Genomic DNA, 16,874 nt, shown 5'->3' with positions numbered 1-16,874 from the left:
GGCTGGCTGAATGGCTACAAAGGTAAAAAATGCCACCACAGAAAGAGGCCTTTCTGAAGCCTCTATGAGCCTATCTGTAGTAGGGGGAACTACGATGCACTACAAAAAGAAATAGTTCTACAGTGTAACCTAAAATTTGTCAACCCAAATACCAACAGAAAGCATTCAACTTTAAAATGAAAATGTAAAATAAGTTGCAATGCAATACTGAAACAGGACAGAGTGATAGGGAATGTTCTGCTGGCCAATATAAATTCTAGAAAAGGGAAACCTGCCAAGTTTCTCTAGTCCTACACAGGAGCAAGAGTCCCCGGATGCATTAACAACCTAGTCTTAACTCCAACAACTCAGTCTTAACGGCTTAGAAGGCAGGTACCAAGAGTGTCATGAAGGAGGTGGGGACATGTAATTTCTTTTGCCCTTGTTCCAGATTCACCAAGCAACTTTAGATCTTGTATTGCCTACGTAGATTTTTTTGTTGTTGGGATGATCTTATGTGACAGGCTGTCAAATTTAAGAGCGAAAATTCTCATTATAAAGTAATTAAAACATTTATTTGCAAGTATAAATTGTGAGTTTGAACAGCAAGAGCCACTTTATCTAGACCCTGGTTCAATCCCAAATGAACTGACCAGGATGTTCCAGGCATACAGAACTGGAAAATTCCACCAAACAAGGGGCATCAAGGGATTTCAGCTTTCTTATCTATAATTCTAGCAGCATGTTTATAAAGTTCTGCCAAAATTCCAATCTGGTATTTAATAAAGGAAAGAAGCAAGCTTTTCCAAAAATTGCCCCATAGCTCTGGCCGATGTGGCTCAATTGGTCGGGAGTCTTCCCACGCACCGAGAGGCTGCCAGTTCGATCCCAGTCAGGGCACATGCCTGGGTTGCGGGCTCGATCCTCAGAGGGGGCCTCCGGGAAACAGCCAATAGAGGCAGCCAATCGATGTTTGGCTCTCACATTGGGGTTTCTCTCGCTCTCTCTGCCTCTCCAAAAATCAATAAAAAATACTTTTCAAAAATTGCCCTATAAATTATAACACCCATTACATTTTCTCATACTTATGATTACAGAATGGAGCAGGACTCTTCTGAAATTAGTAAAACATTTTTTTCTCTACTTGTCTTCACAATATGTCACATTGAACTTCTTGGGCTAGAAGGGTGCTCGCTTCGGCAGCACATATACTAAAATTGGACTAGAGGGGAGGGAAAGCTAACAAGTTCTGCAGTACTCTATAACAATATAACAGAAGTTTAGAGAAGAGCAAGCTTAGAGTGGGTCTAAATCCAGCCAGTAACCCACAGGATTACAATCACTTGAGTGGTCACTCAGGATATTAAACATGAACTTCAACCTCTGGGCCTTCCCAGCTCTGCTCGTTCCTGAAACTGTTTCATTCTATTCTGATTCTGCAGGAACAAGAGAGGGCCTAGAGCCACAGGTTCTACTGGCAGGGGTAAGAAGTCAATGACTAGCCCACCTGGCGTGGCTCAGCGGCTGAGCATCAACCTAGGATCCAGGAGATAGAGGTTCGATTCCCGGTCAGGGCCCATGCCCGGGTTGCGGGCTCGATCCCCAGTGGGGGACGTGCAGGAGGCAGTCGATCAATGACTCTCTCATCATTGATGTTTCTATCCCTCTCTCTCTCCCTCCCCCTCTCTAAAATCAATAAAGACATATTTTTTTTAAAAAAAGTCAATGACTAGATTGACTGATGGATTGAATTGCCTAAATGACTGAATCTTAAAATTAAGAGAATTTGGGCGGGAATGTATGACTAAGTCTCCTAACATGCAGGAATCTATTTCTTAAATCTACGCTCTTTTTTTTTTCTCTTTTTTCTTTTTTTTTTAAATATATCTTTATTGATTTCAGAGAGAGGAAAGGGGAGGGAGAGAGAGAGATGGAAACATCAATGATGAGAGAGTCATTGATCGAGCCCACAACCCGGGCATGTGCCCTGACCGGGAATTAAACCCAGATCCCCTGGATCCTAGGTCGACGCTCAACCGCTGAGCCATGATGGCGGGGCTCTACGCTCTTTCTTAAATGAACCAGGAGTGGAGACCAGAAGAAAACACCAAGAATAACTTCAGAAGACTTCTCGATGCCTCATTTTGAATCCTTGTGCTAATTTAGACTCACAGCTCACCTTCCTCTTTCTTTGTCCCCCAGCTTCCTTAACCCATACGATTCTCTGTTGATAATTCAAGGTTTCCAAACTGCTGACGTAAAGCTCCCTGGACTTGCCAATGGGGCATCCATGATCATCAAGTATTATTTATTTATTGCATTCATGCTAATGGACCCCATCAGAACAGCTTACTTTATGTTTTTTTATAGTGCCTCACAATGTAGAAAAACTGTTCTATACCCTATCTTATTTGATTTTTTGATCATTTCACACTCCTGTGTGTTACAAGGAAACCGAGGCTAAGAGAGATGATATGAGTCACCTACCTGATATTGTTCAAAAGTGGCAGAATCCAGGACACCATACAAGCCCCAGGCACTAAGCAGAGTGCATTTGCTAGACCACTATGCTCCCTCCTACATGAATCTATTAAAATAATTTCAAAACAGAGGATCCATTCCTTCTCTTTTTATCTCTAATCAAATATTTCATGAAAATTGACAAAGTTGCAAAATGCAGGCTGGCTGATTCTAATGCATCTCTTTTTATAAATGCCTGACCTTTTATGTGATCGTTCAATATGACTTTATTATTATATTTCCAAAATATTTTATAATGTATAATATATTCCACTATAGCTGCAGGCTCAGTTATTACAGAATTAAATCAGGTATCAGGATTATAATTATTTTACGTTTTACTTGGGATTTGGTGTGCAAATATATCCTAAAATACTCCAAGCAGTTTAATAAATTTTGTCCACACTACTGAAATATACAACCTTCTGCAACACCTGGCAACTTTAGTCATCACAATATCATCCCACAGCCAATAAGAGACAAAGCTACCAATATCTTAACCCACAGAAAATTAGAGTTCAGCAAAAAATCAAATGGATGCTAGCTGAAGGAGCCAGCACTCAATGCCTTGATTGGCTACTAAACCTTTAACACGCATTCTCTCTCACACATACACAAAGAGAGAGAGAAGTGTGGAGAGAAAAAGAAGTGCCACTTGAGGTATTTGAAGGTAACTACACCTAGGGACTGGACAGAGCACACCTGGAAAACTGCAGCCTTGTCCAAGGGAGCTGATCTATCTCAGGAATGATCAGATCAAGTTTATACCTGTGTCTTTTTTCAGGAGAGGGGGTAGGCTTTGTGGTAGTCACCACTCTGAGACTTCTACCTAGGGACCTATGTCTCTAGGTAGAATGCCTCTCTGCCTGCTTAGTGGAAACTGTCCAAACTGGCAGGCAACTTCAATCACTCACAGTGACCCTTATTACCATCTTCTTAATGGTGCCCAGTTCAAGTCAGCAAATATTTGTTTAGTGCTTAGTAGATTCCTGACGCTGTGTCAGGCTCTGGGAATATAGAGAAATAATAGAGCCCCTGCTTTCATGGAATTCAGAATATAGCAGTGAAGAAAAACAGTAAAGAAACAATTAGGATGGGACCTAACCTAACCTGAGGTTTCATGGAAGGCTTTACTCATGTAGTGATATTTCATCTGAGACTTGAAGAATGAAGACAAGGCCCTGGCCGGGCAGCCCATTTGGTTATAGCATCGTCCCAATATGCCAAGGTTGCGGGTTCAATCCCTGGTCAGGGCACAAGAATCAATGAATGAATGCATAAATAACTGGAAAAACAAATCGATGTTTCTCTCTCTCTCTCTCCCCCCTTCCCTCTCTCTAAAATCAATTTCAGAAAAGAAAAAAATGGACACAAGTTGTCAGATCAAGAGAAAGGGAACAGGAACTGCTGTGCTGTCCCAGCAGCAGCAACAGAGTTGTGAATTCTCCAGCATGACTGAAGCCTGGAGATGCAACTTCTTCTAAGGAATTAGCAGCTACCAAACCTCGTCCAACCTGGGGTACAACTGGAAAAGAGTTCATCAATTCTTGGTTAATTATTTCAAACACTGACCATGTGCAAAAGACTGTGGGTTAGATGAGTTGAGAGAAGGTTTCCTTAACATTTTATGAATTATCGTTTATATTTTTACCAGTATCCAGATGGTCTTTGTGCTCTAAAGCTATTTAATGGATCCATTTTTAGACTGTATCAACAAATGTAGTAGGCAGAATAATGGCTCCCCAAAAGTGTTCATGTCCTAGTCCCCTGGAACCTGTGATTAGGTCACCTTGTCTGTTGTGATATTGAGATATACAGGGTGTCCCAAAAAATGTGTACACACTGTAACAGCTATAGCTCAATATTGAAAATGAAATATATTTTAATAAACACTGCCTTTATAATTATTCAAAGTGTCTATATACATTTTGGGGGGCACCATATATATTAAGATGATATAGATATAGATGATATAGATATAGATATAGATATAGATATAGATATAGATATAGATATAGATATAGATATAGATATAGATATAGATATAGATATAGATATAGATATAGATATAGATAAACACTCACACATATATATTAGTCTTGGCTCCTGGATGATCAGAAGTACAGGGTGATAACCTGAGACTCGAGACCGGTGTCCGAAATGGAGGTTGGGGGAGTAGGAGGGTAATCTTGTGGGACTGAGCCCTTACTCTGTGGGGTCTGTGCTAACTCCAGTATCCTGGATTATCCAGGTAAACCCAATCTAAACATGAGTCCTTATAAGGAGAAACCTTATAAGGTTTGGTGTGGCTCAGTTGGTTGGAGCTTTGTGACATACACTAAAAGGTGGAGGGTTTGATTCCCAGTCAGGGCACATACCCAGGTTGCAGGTTCAATGCCTCGTTGGAGCACATAGGGGAGGCAACTGATGGATGTTTTTCTCACATCGATGTTTCACTCTCTCTTCCTCTCTCTAAAATCAATTTTAAAATGTGGAGTTTTAAAAAAAAAAAAAGTGTTACACTGCCTCACATCTGGCTTTAAAAAAAAAAAGGAGAAACCTTTCCAAATTGTTGTCAGAGGGAGATGTGACTACAGAAAAAGAGTCAGTAAGATACAACATTACTGGCTTTGAAGGTAGAGGAAGGAGCCACGAGCCAAGGAATACAGGTAGGCTCTAGAAGCTGGACAAGGCAAGAAAATACAATCCCCCCATAGCCTCCAGAAAATAACACAACCCTGCTGACAACTGGATTTTAGCCCAGTGAGACCTGTGTCAGGTCTCTGCCCTACCAAACTGTAAAATAATAAATCTGTGTTTTTTAAGCTTCTACTTTTGTGTTAGTTTGTTATGACAGCAACAGAAACTAATAAACTAAGTCAATAATGCTTATGATACTTTAAAACAATATTTGAATCAAAAATCTATAACCATATACATTCATCTAAATGAATTTCCTTAGTAATGAGATAATCACATCAAATGAGCAGAATCTATTAAATAACTGCAGACAAAACTGAACAGGAGCCATTCTGAATTAAAACATTCTCATCATTTCCCAGGGAGGAAAATAAAACCGTGCATCCAGCCAGAAACTATAGAACTAGTTTTAGGTAAACCAACAGAAGTGAAAATTGCAAACCCTGTTATTTTTTTCTTATATACTATGTCCTGCATGACTCTTAGACAGTCAAGAATACAGGGGAAACACGGATACTCACCCTCCATACAATAAGAGAGGCAAGTGCCAGTCACTGAACTAAGCTCTTAGGTACATTAACTTATTGGATTTTCATACAGCACTAAAATATAGGTATCATTTTGCAAAGTTCAAGTGTTTTAACCAAATTCATGTGGTAAATAAATAGCAGCACTGAATTAAAAGCCAAGCAAAATTCTAAAGCTATTCTTTCTGTTCCACTATGCCAAGAAAATAAAAATAACTGTGGGAAGAAAAATAAGAAAAAGGATACCTAGTTCGGGAATGATGAGCGCTCAATTCCGATGGCATCTGGGTTGCAACCTTCTTTCTCCACTTTCCACATTCTGCCTGTAGTGTTTCATATGTCTGTTGCATTTGCTTTACTAGATTGTAAATGCAGAAACTGTGACATGGATACTTTTGTGCCCCTTCCCTTATATACATAGCCATACGATATCTAGTACTGATACTATTATTGTTGTTGTTGTTGTTATACTATTCTTGTTATTTGTTACTGTTATTATGAACAATAATTCCTACACTTATTTCATAGTCCTAATTCATTCAATTCTCTGAACAATCCTATGATGTAGATACTATTATTATTGCTATTTATAGATAAAGAAATTTAAGGCACAGAGATGTTAGACAACTTGCCCAATATCACATAGGTAGCAAATGATAGAAACTGGAGAGCAACCCAAGCAGTGTGGCTCATAATCACTGTTATATTGGAAATACGTACACTACTTGCACCCACTGGGGACTCAAAACACCTTTCTTATTAGCCTAACAAAAGTGAGGTGGTTTAATAAAAATAACTGTGCCAGGTGCCATATGAAGTGCTTATACACAGGATGGTGCAAAAGTAGGTTTATAGTTGTTCGTATGGAAAAAGAATATAATAATTAACAAATAATAATACAAGAATTAACTCTTTCCCATACTCACAACTGTAAGCCTACTTTTGCCCCACCCTGTATGTTGTCATTTAAATCTCACAAAAACTCTTGTGAGATAGAGATTATAACTGTACCAGTGAGAAACTGAGCTTCAGCTATTCAGAAGTTCAGTAACTTGCCTAAGGTCAGAAAATTGGTAAGTACATTTTTCCCATTCTACACATTGCCTCCCTGACGACAATGTATATAAAAAGCATTGAGGATCATGATACAGCAGGGAGATCAATTGATACAGATGATCCTGCATCTCTAACAATGGGCACTGATTACCACAACCCATTTGATTATATGTTCTACAGTTATTTTAATAAGGAGTGTTCTAATGAAATTTAAAAAAAAAAGAGAGAGAAGACATAAAACCTACTTATGGCATTCTCCCCCTGTCCGCTGATTTTTTGATTGGCTGAAATGAGAAAGGTGAAACACTGTCAAATCACCTGTTTGTCTTGGATACAGGACAGAGTCCTACAGTCTGCTGGGCGGAGGGTCTACACTAAACTGCGGGCAGTATGGGGAAGACGTGACCTCTACCCTCCAGGTTCCCCCCTCCCCCCAGACCCTTCTGTGAACATTCTTGGGGGGAGGCGCCAGTGTGACCGCAGTCCACAGGCCGGGGACCGGAGCTCCAGGAGGGCCGGCCAGGTGGCTGCAGGGGTGGCGAAGGGCCCACTAGGAAGCCTGCGATTAGTGCTGGGTCACGGCTGCGGTTTCAAGAGCGACAGTGAGAGTTTAGGACCCTGTGATAGGCATAAAACCCATGTCTGGCACTGGCGCCCAGAAGGACACAGTGACCCCATTCCCAACAGGCGGACAGGAAGCCCTGCCCATGAAATTTTAAATTCCTAGTATGGCTTGTCCATTGAGATGGAATAGGAAGTTTTGAAAGGCTATTTTTCAACTATTGTAAAATCTAAATGAACCTCCTTGTGGATTAACAAAACAAAAACACAGTTTCAAAACTTGAGGGTTTTGTTTGTTTACTTTTTGTTTTGTGTGGTTTAAACTGTAGGATGTAACCCTCTGTGGAGGGTAATCAGTCAGGGGGTGAAATCAGCAGCAGGGATGGAGAACCTCGTCAGGTTGGGGTCCCAGCTCTGGCTGCTTCTCTGCTGTCTGTGGTCTGGCACGTTAACCCTCCCTGAATTCTGTAAAGTAATAAATCTTTTTTTACCCACGCCAGTGGTGCAGAGAATTTCTCTGCTAACAACCAAACTGATGTGCTCATCGAACACCAACCAGAAACCAGAGGAAAACGGGAGTCTAAGCCTGACCTAGAAAGTTCCTAGGGGCCCGCCGGCAGGGGAAACGGAGGCGTGAGGGAGATTTCCTGTGAGTCATGTTAGCCTTTCAACACTCCACAGGCCTCGAACCGGAAAAACTCCCTCCCCTCCTCAGTCAGCTCTAGCTGCTCGAATTTAATCCAGCTAATTCCCAACTGCTCCAGCTTTTCAACTGAACTTCCACTAGGCAAGAAACAAAAGAGCATTAGTGGGTAACCTGATGCAAGCCCCACGTTTCAAAACTTGAGGGTTTTGTTTGTTTACTTTCATTCTCAGGTGTTACCTTTAAAATGCTTGTATTTCACAAGTAATGTGGAAACACATAAGGTCAATATATATCACAGACCCGACTTCATCAGTCATCAGGGATATGCAAATTAAGAGATACCCGGGCATGTGCCCTGACCGGGAATCGAACCATGACCTCCTGGTTCATAGGTCCACACTCAACCACTGAGCCACACCGGCCAGGCCATTTTGAAATTATTTTAACAGAATCACGTAGGAGGGAGCGTAGTGGGCTAGCAAATGCACTCATACTTGGCTGGTGGGAGTGTAAACTGGTACAACCACTTTGGAAAAACTGGCATTATTTTATGAAGCCAAACAGTCACGTACCATGCGATTCAGCTGTTCCCTTCCTAGATGTGTGTAATGTGGATGTGTGTGCATAAAATAAGCTCTTACATGTGATCAATAGGCAACAAGCAGAGGAATGTTTCTAGAAGTCCTGCTCAGTACAGCAAAAATCCTGGGGGAAAAACAGGTTCCCATGAACAGAATGAATAAATAAAGTGTGGTATATTCACAGGAAAGAATATTATATACAGCCAAAGTGAGCGTTTTGCAGCATCAGGCAACAATATGAATGAATCCTAGCAATGTGATGGGGGCAGGATAAATCCCAATAGATTACATATAGTATAATATCTCTTTAATAAAGTAAAAAAAGATAATAAAAAACATATTTAGAAATACAAAGAGGTACAAAACTATATAAAAATGAGAGCAAGGAAATAATGAAAGGAGATTCAGAATGATGATTATCTTTGGTTGAGAAGAAGGAATGGCCAAAACGTAGATGTACATTAACATCACAATTCTCATTTTAGGGCTGGTGGTGGTTTACAGAAACCCACTGCATAAAAACAATTAATTTAGCCACTCATGCGCCAACACTGGAAGTGTGTCGTGAGCTAGGGATTATGATTAATCCATTTCTGTGCGACTGGAGTCTAACAAATAGATTAAATGATGCTTCAGGAAGACACATTATATTTATCCTGTGACTTTATATACTCTCTGGCACCCCTGAGGATACAAATAGCTTAGAAAAAGCTTCGGATAAGGGTGTGGTGTAAATTGTCCAAGGCTTGTTTTTTCTGTTCATTGCCCAGCTCACTAAAGAAAAGGTATCACAGTCGTTAGGAACACAAAGGGGAAAATCTGGTTGTGTTCCTTACTACTATGTGACTAATCCTATTAGGGAAAATAACATGACCTCTCTGTGCCCCAGTTTCCACAGGTCAAATGGGGCTGGCAATGATAGTACTATAACACTGCAGAAAATTATTGTAAAGATTACACAAGTTAATCTACCTTAAGGTCCTCGAATAGTGGGTTGCTCTAGGTACTCTAAGTAAGCTGTTCTCAAGAAAGATTGGCTTATTACTATTTTTATCTCTGGCTTGATACCACTATGAAGAGCTTGGGAAGTGTTCTCCTAAACACTTCTGGACAAGCTTATCATAGCAAAACACTAGTCACAAGCTCTCAATAAGGATTTGTTCCTTAAATGCTCTGGTTACCAAGGAATGACTAGAAACAAGTTTGGGACTTTTCTGTGGTTTTTCTTGGACTCTATCACTGCAACATTAACATAAATAACCACCTTATCTAATGACTAACATAGACTACTGTAACCATCCTCTCCCCCCAGAAAAAGTTTCAAAATCTGTGGACTAAAGGCTTTTATAATTTATTAAAATGAAAACCATTTAAATTTTTATACAGGGACTATTTATACTTTCAGTACAAGCAGTTCTAAGGAACTAGGGCCCGGCCAGGCGTGGCTCAGGGGTTGAGCGTCGACCTAGGATCCAGGCGATCGGGGTTCGATTCCCGGTCAGGGCACATGCCCAGGTTGTGGGCTCGATCAATGACTCTCTCATCACTGATGTTTCTATCTCTCTCCCTCTCCTTTCCTCTCTCTGAAATCAATAAAGATATATTTAAGGAACTGGGTTATCTGGTGTCTAGTGTTAACTGGTTAAAAATAGTAATTTAGAAAGAATGAAAGCTTCCAGAGATATGCTTAGTAACAGAAAAAAATCATGAGTGACAACTGTAAGAATAAAGTCAGGAAAAATAATTCACTTCAATGGCCCCTAAGCATATTACTACCACTCAGCAGAATAAATTTCATAATGATGATCCTGAATTATGAAGAAAAGGTGATATGCTGTTTATTAAAAGGTGAGCAGTCCCATATATGTTTTATTTTTATTTTTTTAGTATTGATTTCAGAGAGAGGGAGAGACAAAAACATCAATGATGAGAGAGTCACTGATCGGCTGCCTCCTGCACACCCCCTACTGGGGATCAAGCCTGAAACCCCCGCATGTGCCCTGACCAGAAATCAAACCACAATCTCCTGGATCATAGGTCAATGCTCAACCTCTGAGTCACTCCAGCCGGGCCCATATATGTTTTAAATGTACCATGAAGACTTTTAAATAATGTTTCATTTTTTTTCTTGGTAAAATCTCCAGGATTAGTTGCAAGTAAGTCAACAGGTTAGCCTACACTATAAAGTTGTTTGATACAAACCAATTAAATGTTGCAGAACTGCTACCCAAAATTATGTAAAAAATTAACAGAAGTGAGTAATCCATTACATAGTGCCATTCAGTTGGATTTAAAAGTAAATTTAATACTTAAAAGAGTTTTAAGTTACTTGTAAAATTCACCTGTACAAAATGGTTCATTTCCTCTGATGATCCTCAGTAATTAATAAGGAAGTTTTTAATAAACTTAACAAAACCTTATATACACAAGTAGTTACCTTGGGAGGTAATTCACTTCTTCCACAGATGTGGCTACCTTCAAAACTTCTCTTCAAAAAACAGCCTAATTTTATTTCAGTTCTAATTCCTACATCTTATTTACCAAATTCGATTGTAAATAGGTTTTACTGTTCCTAAAAACCAATTACTACCATTTCAGTTCAAAAAACAGGTACTTGAAAGATGAACTACCGCCCTGGCTGGGTAGCTCAGTTGGTTAGAGCACGGTCTCAGTGAGCCAAGGTTGCAGGCTCAGTCTCTGGTCAGGGCACATACACTGAAGCAACCGGTGAATGCATGAACAAGTGGAACAACAAACTGACGTTCCTCTCTCTCATATCAATAAATTTTTAAAATTAAAAAAAAAAAAAAGAACTACCATCTCTGGCCTTAAGGCATTCTCCCAAGCTAGTGATAATTACCTCTTACTTCATGGTAAATGTAATGAGTTAGGAACAGGTACCTGAAGGGTACAGAGAAAGGGCACCCAACCCAGCTGTATGGGAGGTGAGACAGAAAGGAGTCAGGGAAAAAGGCTACAGTCTTTAAGCAGCTATGAGAAAAGGTCAAACAGGAAAAGTATTCAAGGAGGGAAAACAGGTGTAATGGGGCGGATTATGGTGTGTGAAAGGAAACGGTGTGTTGTGTCATTGGAGAGTCACATGAGAGATGGACAGTCCAGGAGATGAGCCTGCAGAGGGATGAGGGACAGTGACAGAGGACCTGGAGGTTCATGTCAAGAAGCTCGAGCTCTCACAAAAGGGTAAATATTGCATGGTTCCCCTTATAGGAGCAATCTAGAATAGTCACATTCATAGGGACAAAGAGCAGAATGGTTGTCACCAGGGGCTAAGGGGAGAAAGGGAGGCAGAGTCAGTGTTTAACAGGTACAGAGTTTCTACTTGGGATGATGAAGAAGTTCTGGAAATGGAGAGAAGTGATGACTGCACAACACTGTGAATATACTTAACGTCACTGAATTATACACTTTAAAACGGTTAAAATGGTAAATTTTATGTTATACATATTTTACCAGAATAAAACCCACTAAAGCTGTAATAACTGTGTTCAGGTAAGGAAGAAGGAGAAGGGGGAGGGGGGGAGGGAAGAGGGGGAGGGTAACAACAACAGCTAGAAGAAGTCGAATCAGCCACAGCTGGAGCTTGACCAAGTAATTAGTGGGTCAGACTTGTTTTAGCTGCAGAACGCTTTCTTCAAACAAACACCCTGCATGTGCCCTGGCCAGGTAGCTCAGTTGGTCAGAGTCGTCCCAATAAACCAAGGTTGAGGGTTTGATCCCCGGCAGGGCACATACAAGAAGCAACCAATGAATGCACAAATAAGTGAAACAACAAATCGATGTCTCTCTATCTCTACTTAAAAAAAAAAAATCTTGCATTAAGGCCCAACTATAAAACAAAACAGGCAAAGCAACAGACCTGGAGGGTGCCAGTGGGAGCCAGAAGCCCACCAGCAACTATTTCCCAACTCGCCCCCATAATGGACCCTGAGCAACCTCCAGAGAACCCAAAGAGGTCTCCCAGTTTGCAAATCACTGGTGCAAGTGATGGGAGGAAGCGGAAATGTTTCAGCCTCCACAATATGCAGTGAGATTTCTGAACTAGTCAAGTGGGTCTGGTCCTTAGAATCAAATGAGCTATCTCAGCTTCACCTCTCACCAGCCATGTGCCCTAGAGCAAGTTACTTATCTGCTGTCAAAGAGACTTAAAAACTACTTTCATAAGATTGTCTAAGGACTGATGAAATATAAGTAGAATGCCCGATACAGGATGAATTACAGGGTGAATTCTCATTTGATGGCAGCTATCGATACCCTTTACTTTTATTTGGCATCACTCTGGTTCCTGCATAGTGAGATGATTTGGAGGCATGGATGGAAGCTATGACAAGAGTCCAATGAGAGATCATAAAAGCCTCAAGCGGTGACAATGGGGATTGGAGCGGGGGGGGGGGGGGGGGGGGGGTAAACTCCAGAAAAGTCTGGAAGTGCTGGAGAGATGGGAAATAACCACAGGCAGCCATCTCATCTTCTTCCAAATCAACCAGAAGAAAGGAGCAGAGATAAGCGGGAATAATCCAAAGGCTGTCTAGGCCTGGTCTGGTTGGTAAAGGGGAGAGGACTATAGCCTGGGGCAGAGAACAACCAGGGCACGCTGGAAGAAAGCTTTTAAAGTCAGCACTTACCTCTCCCCTATATTCTGGGGACAATTACTGACTGTCCCTTTAACAATGCCTTGCTATACTGAGAAGCTAATAAAAAGGTTCAGGCTGTCCAGCCAGAGATCTTTCCTCCACCCACCTCCTCCAAGCTCCTGGGGCTAATGGGCTGAACCCTGGTGAAAAAGCCTCCTCTTGCTCCTTCCAGACCAACTGAGGACAAAGCCATGGTCACAGAATAGCCTGATGAAGGGGCGCCGAACAATAGCAATCAACAGTGGTTCTGTGGTGCCCACGGATTCTCTGTCCTGGGTTCATCCCTCCCTTCGACTTAAAGTCACCTGGAAGGACTCAGAACCGGGCCTGGCCACTGGCTCTTCCCGGTACATACAGGGACATGTATGAGAATGCTGATCACAGTGTTGTTTGTGGAGGCCGGGAGCTGGAAACTACCTAAGTGTCCACCACTGGAGTACCACGGAGGCCCAGAATTGTCTGCAGCAGTTAGAAACAATAGGCTAGTTCAGTGGTTCTCAACCAGGGGTGGTTTTGTCCCCTAAAGAAACATTTGACTATGTCTGGAGAGATTTTTGATTGTTACAACACGGGGGGGGGGGGGGGTATAATGGCATCTAGTGGGTAAGGGCCAGGGATGCTGCTACATCCTACAATGTACAGGACAACCCGCCACAATAATTATTCAACCCAAAATGTCGATAAGGCTGCAACTGAGAAACACTGGACTGGGTGAACAAAATAACATGACTGTGTCATATAGCGCTGAATGAAAAACTTACTTTAAAAAAGAGATGTGATCTATTATAAAAATTCTTATTTGGAATTAGGGATCCATTCAATTATCTGATATTCATTGTGTATCTACTGCAAGATAGACGCTGTGCTTGGCAGATTATACAATAGTGACCAATACTAGATAGGATTCCCCACCTCCTGGAGTCTAGGAGAAGAGGCAGATATTAAGTAAATAATCACACAAATAAAAAGGAGAAGGGAGGAGGTATAATTTTAGAGACTGGTAGGGCCTAGAGTTTCCCAATCCCCAGCTTGCACAGGCCACAAAGTCCCTCAATTTACAAATTTGCTTAGGTAAAACTACAGAACAATACCCTTCAGCAAAGCTACACACCAGCTTAGGATTGTGCTGTCCAAACAGTGAGAGTCCCATAGATGTTTGTTGAATGAATAGATGAAGGCTGTACAGTTAAACATCACCAGGGATGTCAGAGCAATGGTGGCGTGAGAGATACCCTTGGCCTATCCCCCTGAAATTTCACCAAATTAACCAACTATAATTCAACAAAGAACCCCCTACAGTTAAACACCGCTAAATGGCTCCTGCAAAAATTTCTGGGCCTTGCCCTAGCCAGTGCGGCTCAGTGGTTTAGAGCGTCAGCCCCGCGCACACAAGGAAGTAAAGATCCACAAGGGAGATACCATAAAAGGTGTTCAGAGACAGAAGAAACCTCATATTTAGGACACTATTAGGTACTCCGAACTGTAAAACATACCAAGATTTTTTAAATATTAGAACATTAAGAGAAAAAAATATTGCTAAACCTTGTTAGGTCTTGCTAAAATGCTATCTGCCATATTGTCTGTCCCAGCATCAAGGCTGCTTGCATCTCCGGAGGCAACACCACGTGGGGCTTCCCATCACTGAGGAACCGTGACTGATGAGTAATAGCAGGAGCAACCTGTCCACCCACTCCTCTGTAGTCAACCACTTAATCCTCACAACATCCTCAAGGTAGGTTCTATTATTGTCTCTGCTTTGCAAATAAGAAAACGAGAGCAGAGAAGTTAAGTGGCCTGCCCAAGGTCACCCAGCTGGTAAGTGGCACAGACAGGATTTGAGTCCTGAACCTGTGGCCTTAGCCATTCCACTATACTGCACCCCAGCTGAGAACTTAGGGTTAAATTTATCAGGACATATGCGACTGCACCATACAATGTGATTTGGGGTCAACTTTCCCTTTTAAACATATCCATTTATTTAAAACTATACTTATTTATATATGACGAGAATACAGTATTATTGATCTAGTTTTGAAAATGGTCTGGCTTTTCAGGACATAGTTTTCACAATCTTTAAAGAGAAGTTCTCCTTGTGTATGTGCTGCCAAAGGGAGCACTGAAATTCTCTTTGTTAATCTTAAAAAAAATAAAATCAAATCAAATGAGGCGAGCCAGGGGCCAGGAGTGATTAAGGCTGCAATTTGGACTGGAGTTCGCCCCCACCGTTCCTTAGAACTCATCTCATGTGGCCTTAGACCAAATGCTGAGCCTTCTTTACTCTTTCTCCATCTGCAAACTGGGTGTAACCATAGTGCCCTCTCACGAAGAGGTCATGATTATCCATTTAAATCGCTAAGCACAGTACTTGACACAGTGAATGCTCAGTAACTGCTGGCTTTCATTATTTAGATCCTGGGTTATTTTTATTTCCAGAATTCAAGTCCTCCAGTAGCCACAGGAACGCTTTCTCCGTCCCAGAGTCGCTCAGTCCCGTACGCACGCTGCTGCTTCCCACAGGGACACGGGAGCAGGCTTCCCGCACCCCAGCCCTGGAGGAGGCCCGGCCGCCTCGCTCGGGCCCAGGGCGGCAGGCTCCGGGCCACCCCGGGGCGGGAGCGCACAACTTCGCCCAGATTCCTCACTCGGGTGCACTCATCTGTTAGCGCAGCTTCAGGGCCCCGCCAGACGGGCTCGGCCGCAGGAGCGCGGGGGGCGCAGGGAAGCGGAGCTCACCCACCTGCCAAGCCCGAGGGCGGGCACCCCTCCTTCACAGCATCCCTGGGGACTTCGCCCCTCCCTCCCCGCCGCCAGGCCACACGCCACCGACCTAACGGCGCCGACAGGGTGAATTTCGCGCCCCCCCCCCCCCCCGCCGCCAATCCTCCGAAATGCATTCCCGCGATTCCTAAGAAGGCACCGAGGGAGGCGCGCCCAGCGCCGCACAAAGCCAGGTAAGGCGCTGCATCCCCGCTGCACGTGTTGAGTCGCCCCAACCGGCTCCAAAGTCCCCGCCGCCGCCGCCGCCGCCGCCGCCTCTCCCCGGCCACCCCGCGGGGTGCTCCGCGGCCACGTGCGATGGAGCGGGGTCCCGGGGCCGCGGCGCCCCGCGCTCCCGCCGCGCGCCCCTCGCACTCACCAGGTGAAGAGTTTGCCTTTCAGCCTGTGCAGCAGGCCGGCGACCGGGTCCGGGGGGCCCTCCGGCTGCGGGGCGCCGCGTCCCGCCGGCAGGGCTGCCTCCATCGGGGCGCCGGCGGTCTCCGACGCCCGGAACCCCCAGATGTGCCCGGGCCCGGAAGACGGGAGGCGGCGCCTGCGAGGCCGGCGGGGGCTCGGCTCGGGCCCTGCGCCCGCGCGCCCGCGCTCGCTCGGCCCTCTGGCTGCCCCCGCGGGCTCCTTCTGCGGCAAATCATTAACTGTCAAGCCCCTGGGGCCAGACGGTAATACATTTGCAGATTACAGCCCGGCACCTCGGGGGGAGCGGGAGGGGAAAAGGCGCTTGCTTTTTCCGCCTCGGCAGTGGAGCCCCAGCGCCGGGTGACGCCTCGTGTGCGCTCCGGGTTTTTCTGGCCCCTTGTTCAAAACCGGCAGGAGAGGTGAGACGAGGTGACGCCCGCGCGCCTAACTTAAGAAGCGGTGGTTTAGCAACTGCCTT

At 43.5% G+C, this 16,874-nt stretch overlaps 1 protein-coding gene across 1 annotated transcript in view; it reads right to left on the bottom strand.

Moving 5' to 3' along the window:
- The window catches only part of SLC35F2 (solute carrier family 35 member F2), a 52,184-nt gene extending 35,707 nt beyond the window's left edge, over window positions 1-16,477 (bottom strand). Inside the window, exon 1 of the mRNA XM_087822186.1 lies at window positions 16,359-16,477. Coding sequence (XP_087678312.1) covers window positions 16,359-16,462 — 104 coding nt within the window. The 5' untranslated portion in view covers window positions 16,463-16,477. The remainder of the gene's footprint in view (window positions 1-16,358) is intronic.
- Between the last annotated feature and the right edge of the window lie 397 nt (window positions 16,478-16,874).

The sequence above is a fragment of the Miniopterus natalensis genome, chromosome 11, assembly GCF_054644295.1.
Source record: "Miniopterus natalensis isolate mMinNat1 chromosome 11, mMinNat1.hap1, whole genome shotgun sequence".
NCBI lineage: Eukaryota > Metazoa > Chordata > Mammalia > Chiroptera > Miniopteridae > Miniopterus > Miniopterus natalensis.
The sequence above is the reverse complement of the archived record's forward strand: the minus strand, read 5'-3'. Positions and strand labels throughout refer to the sequence as shown.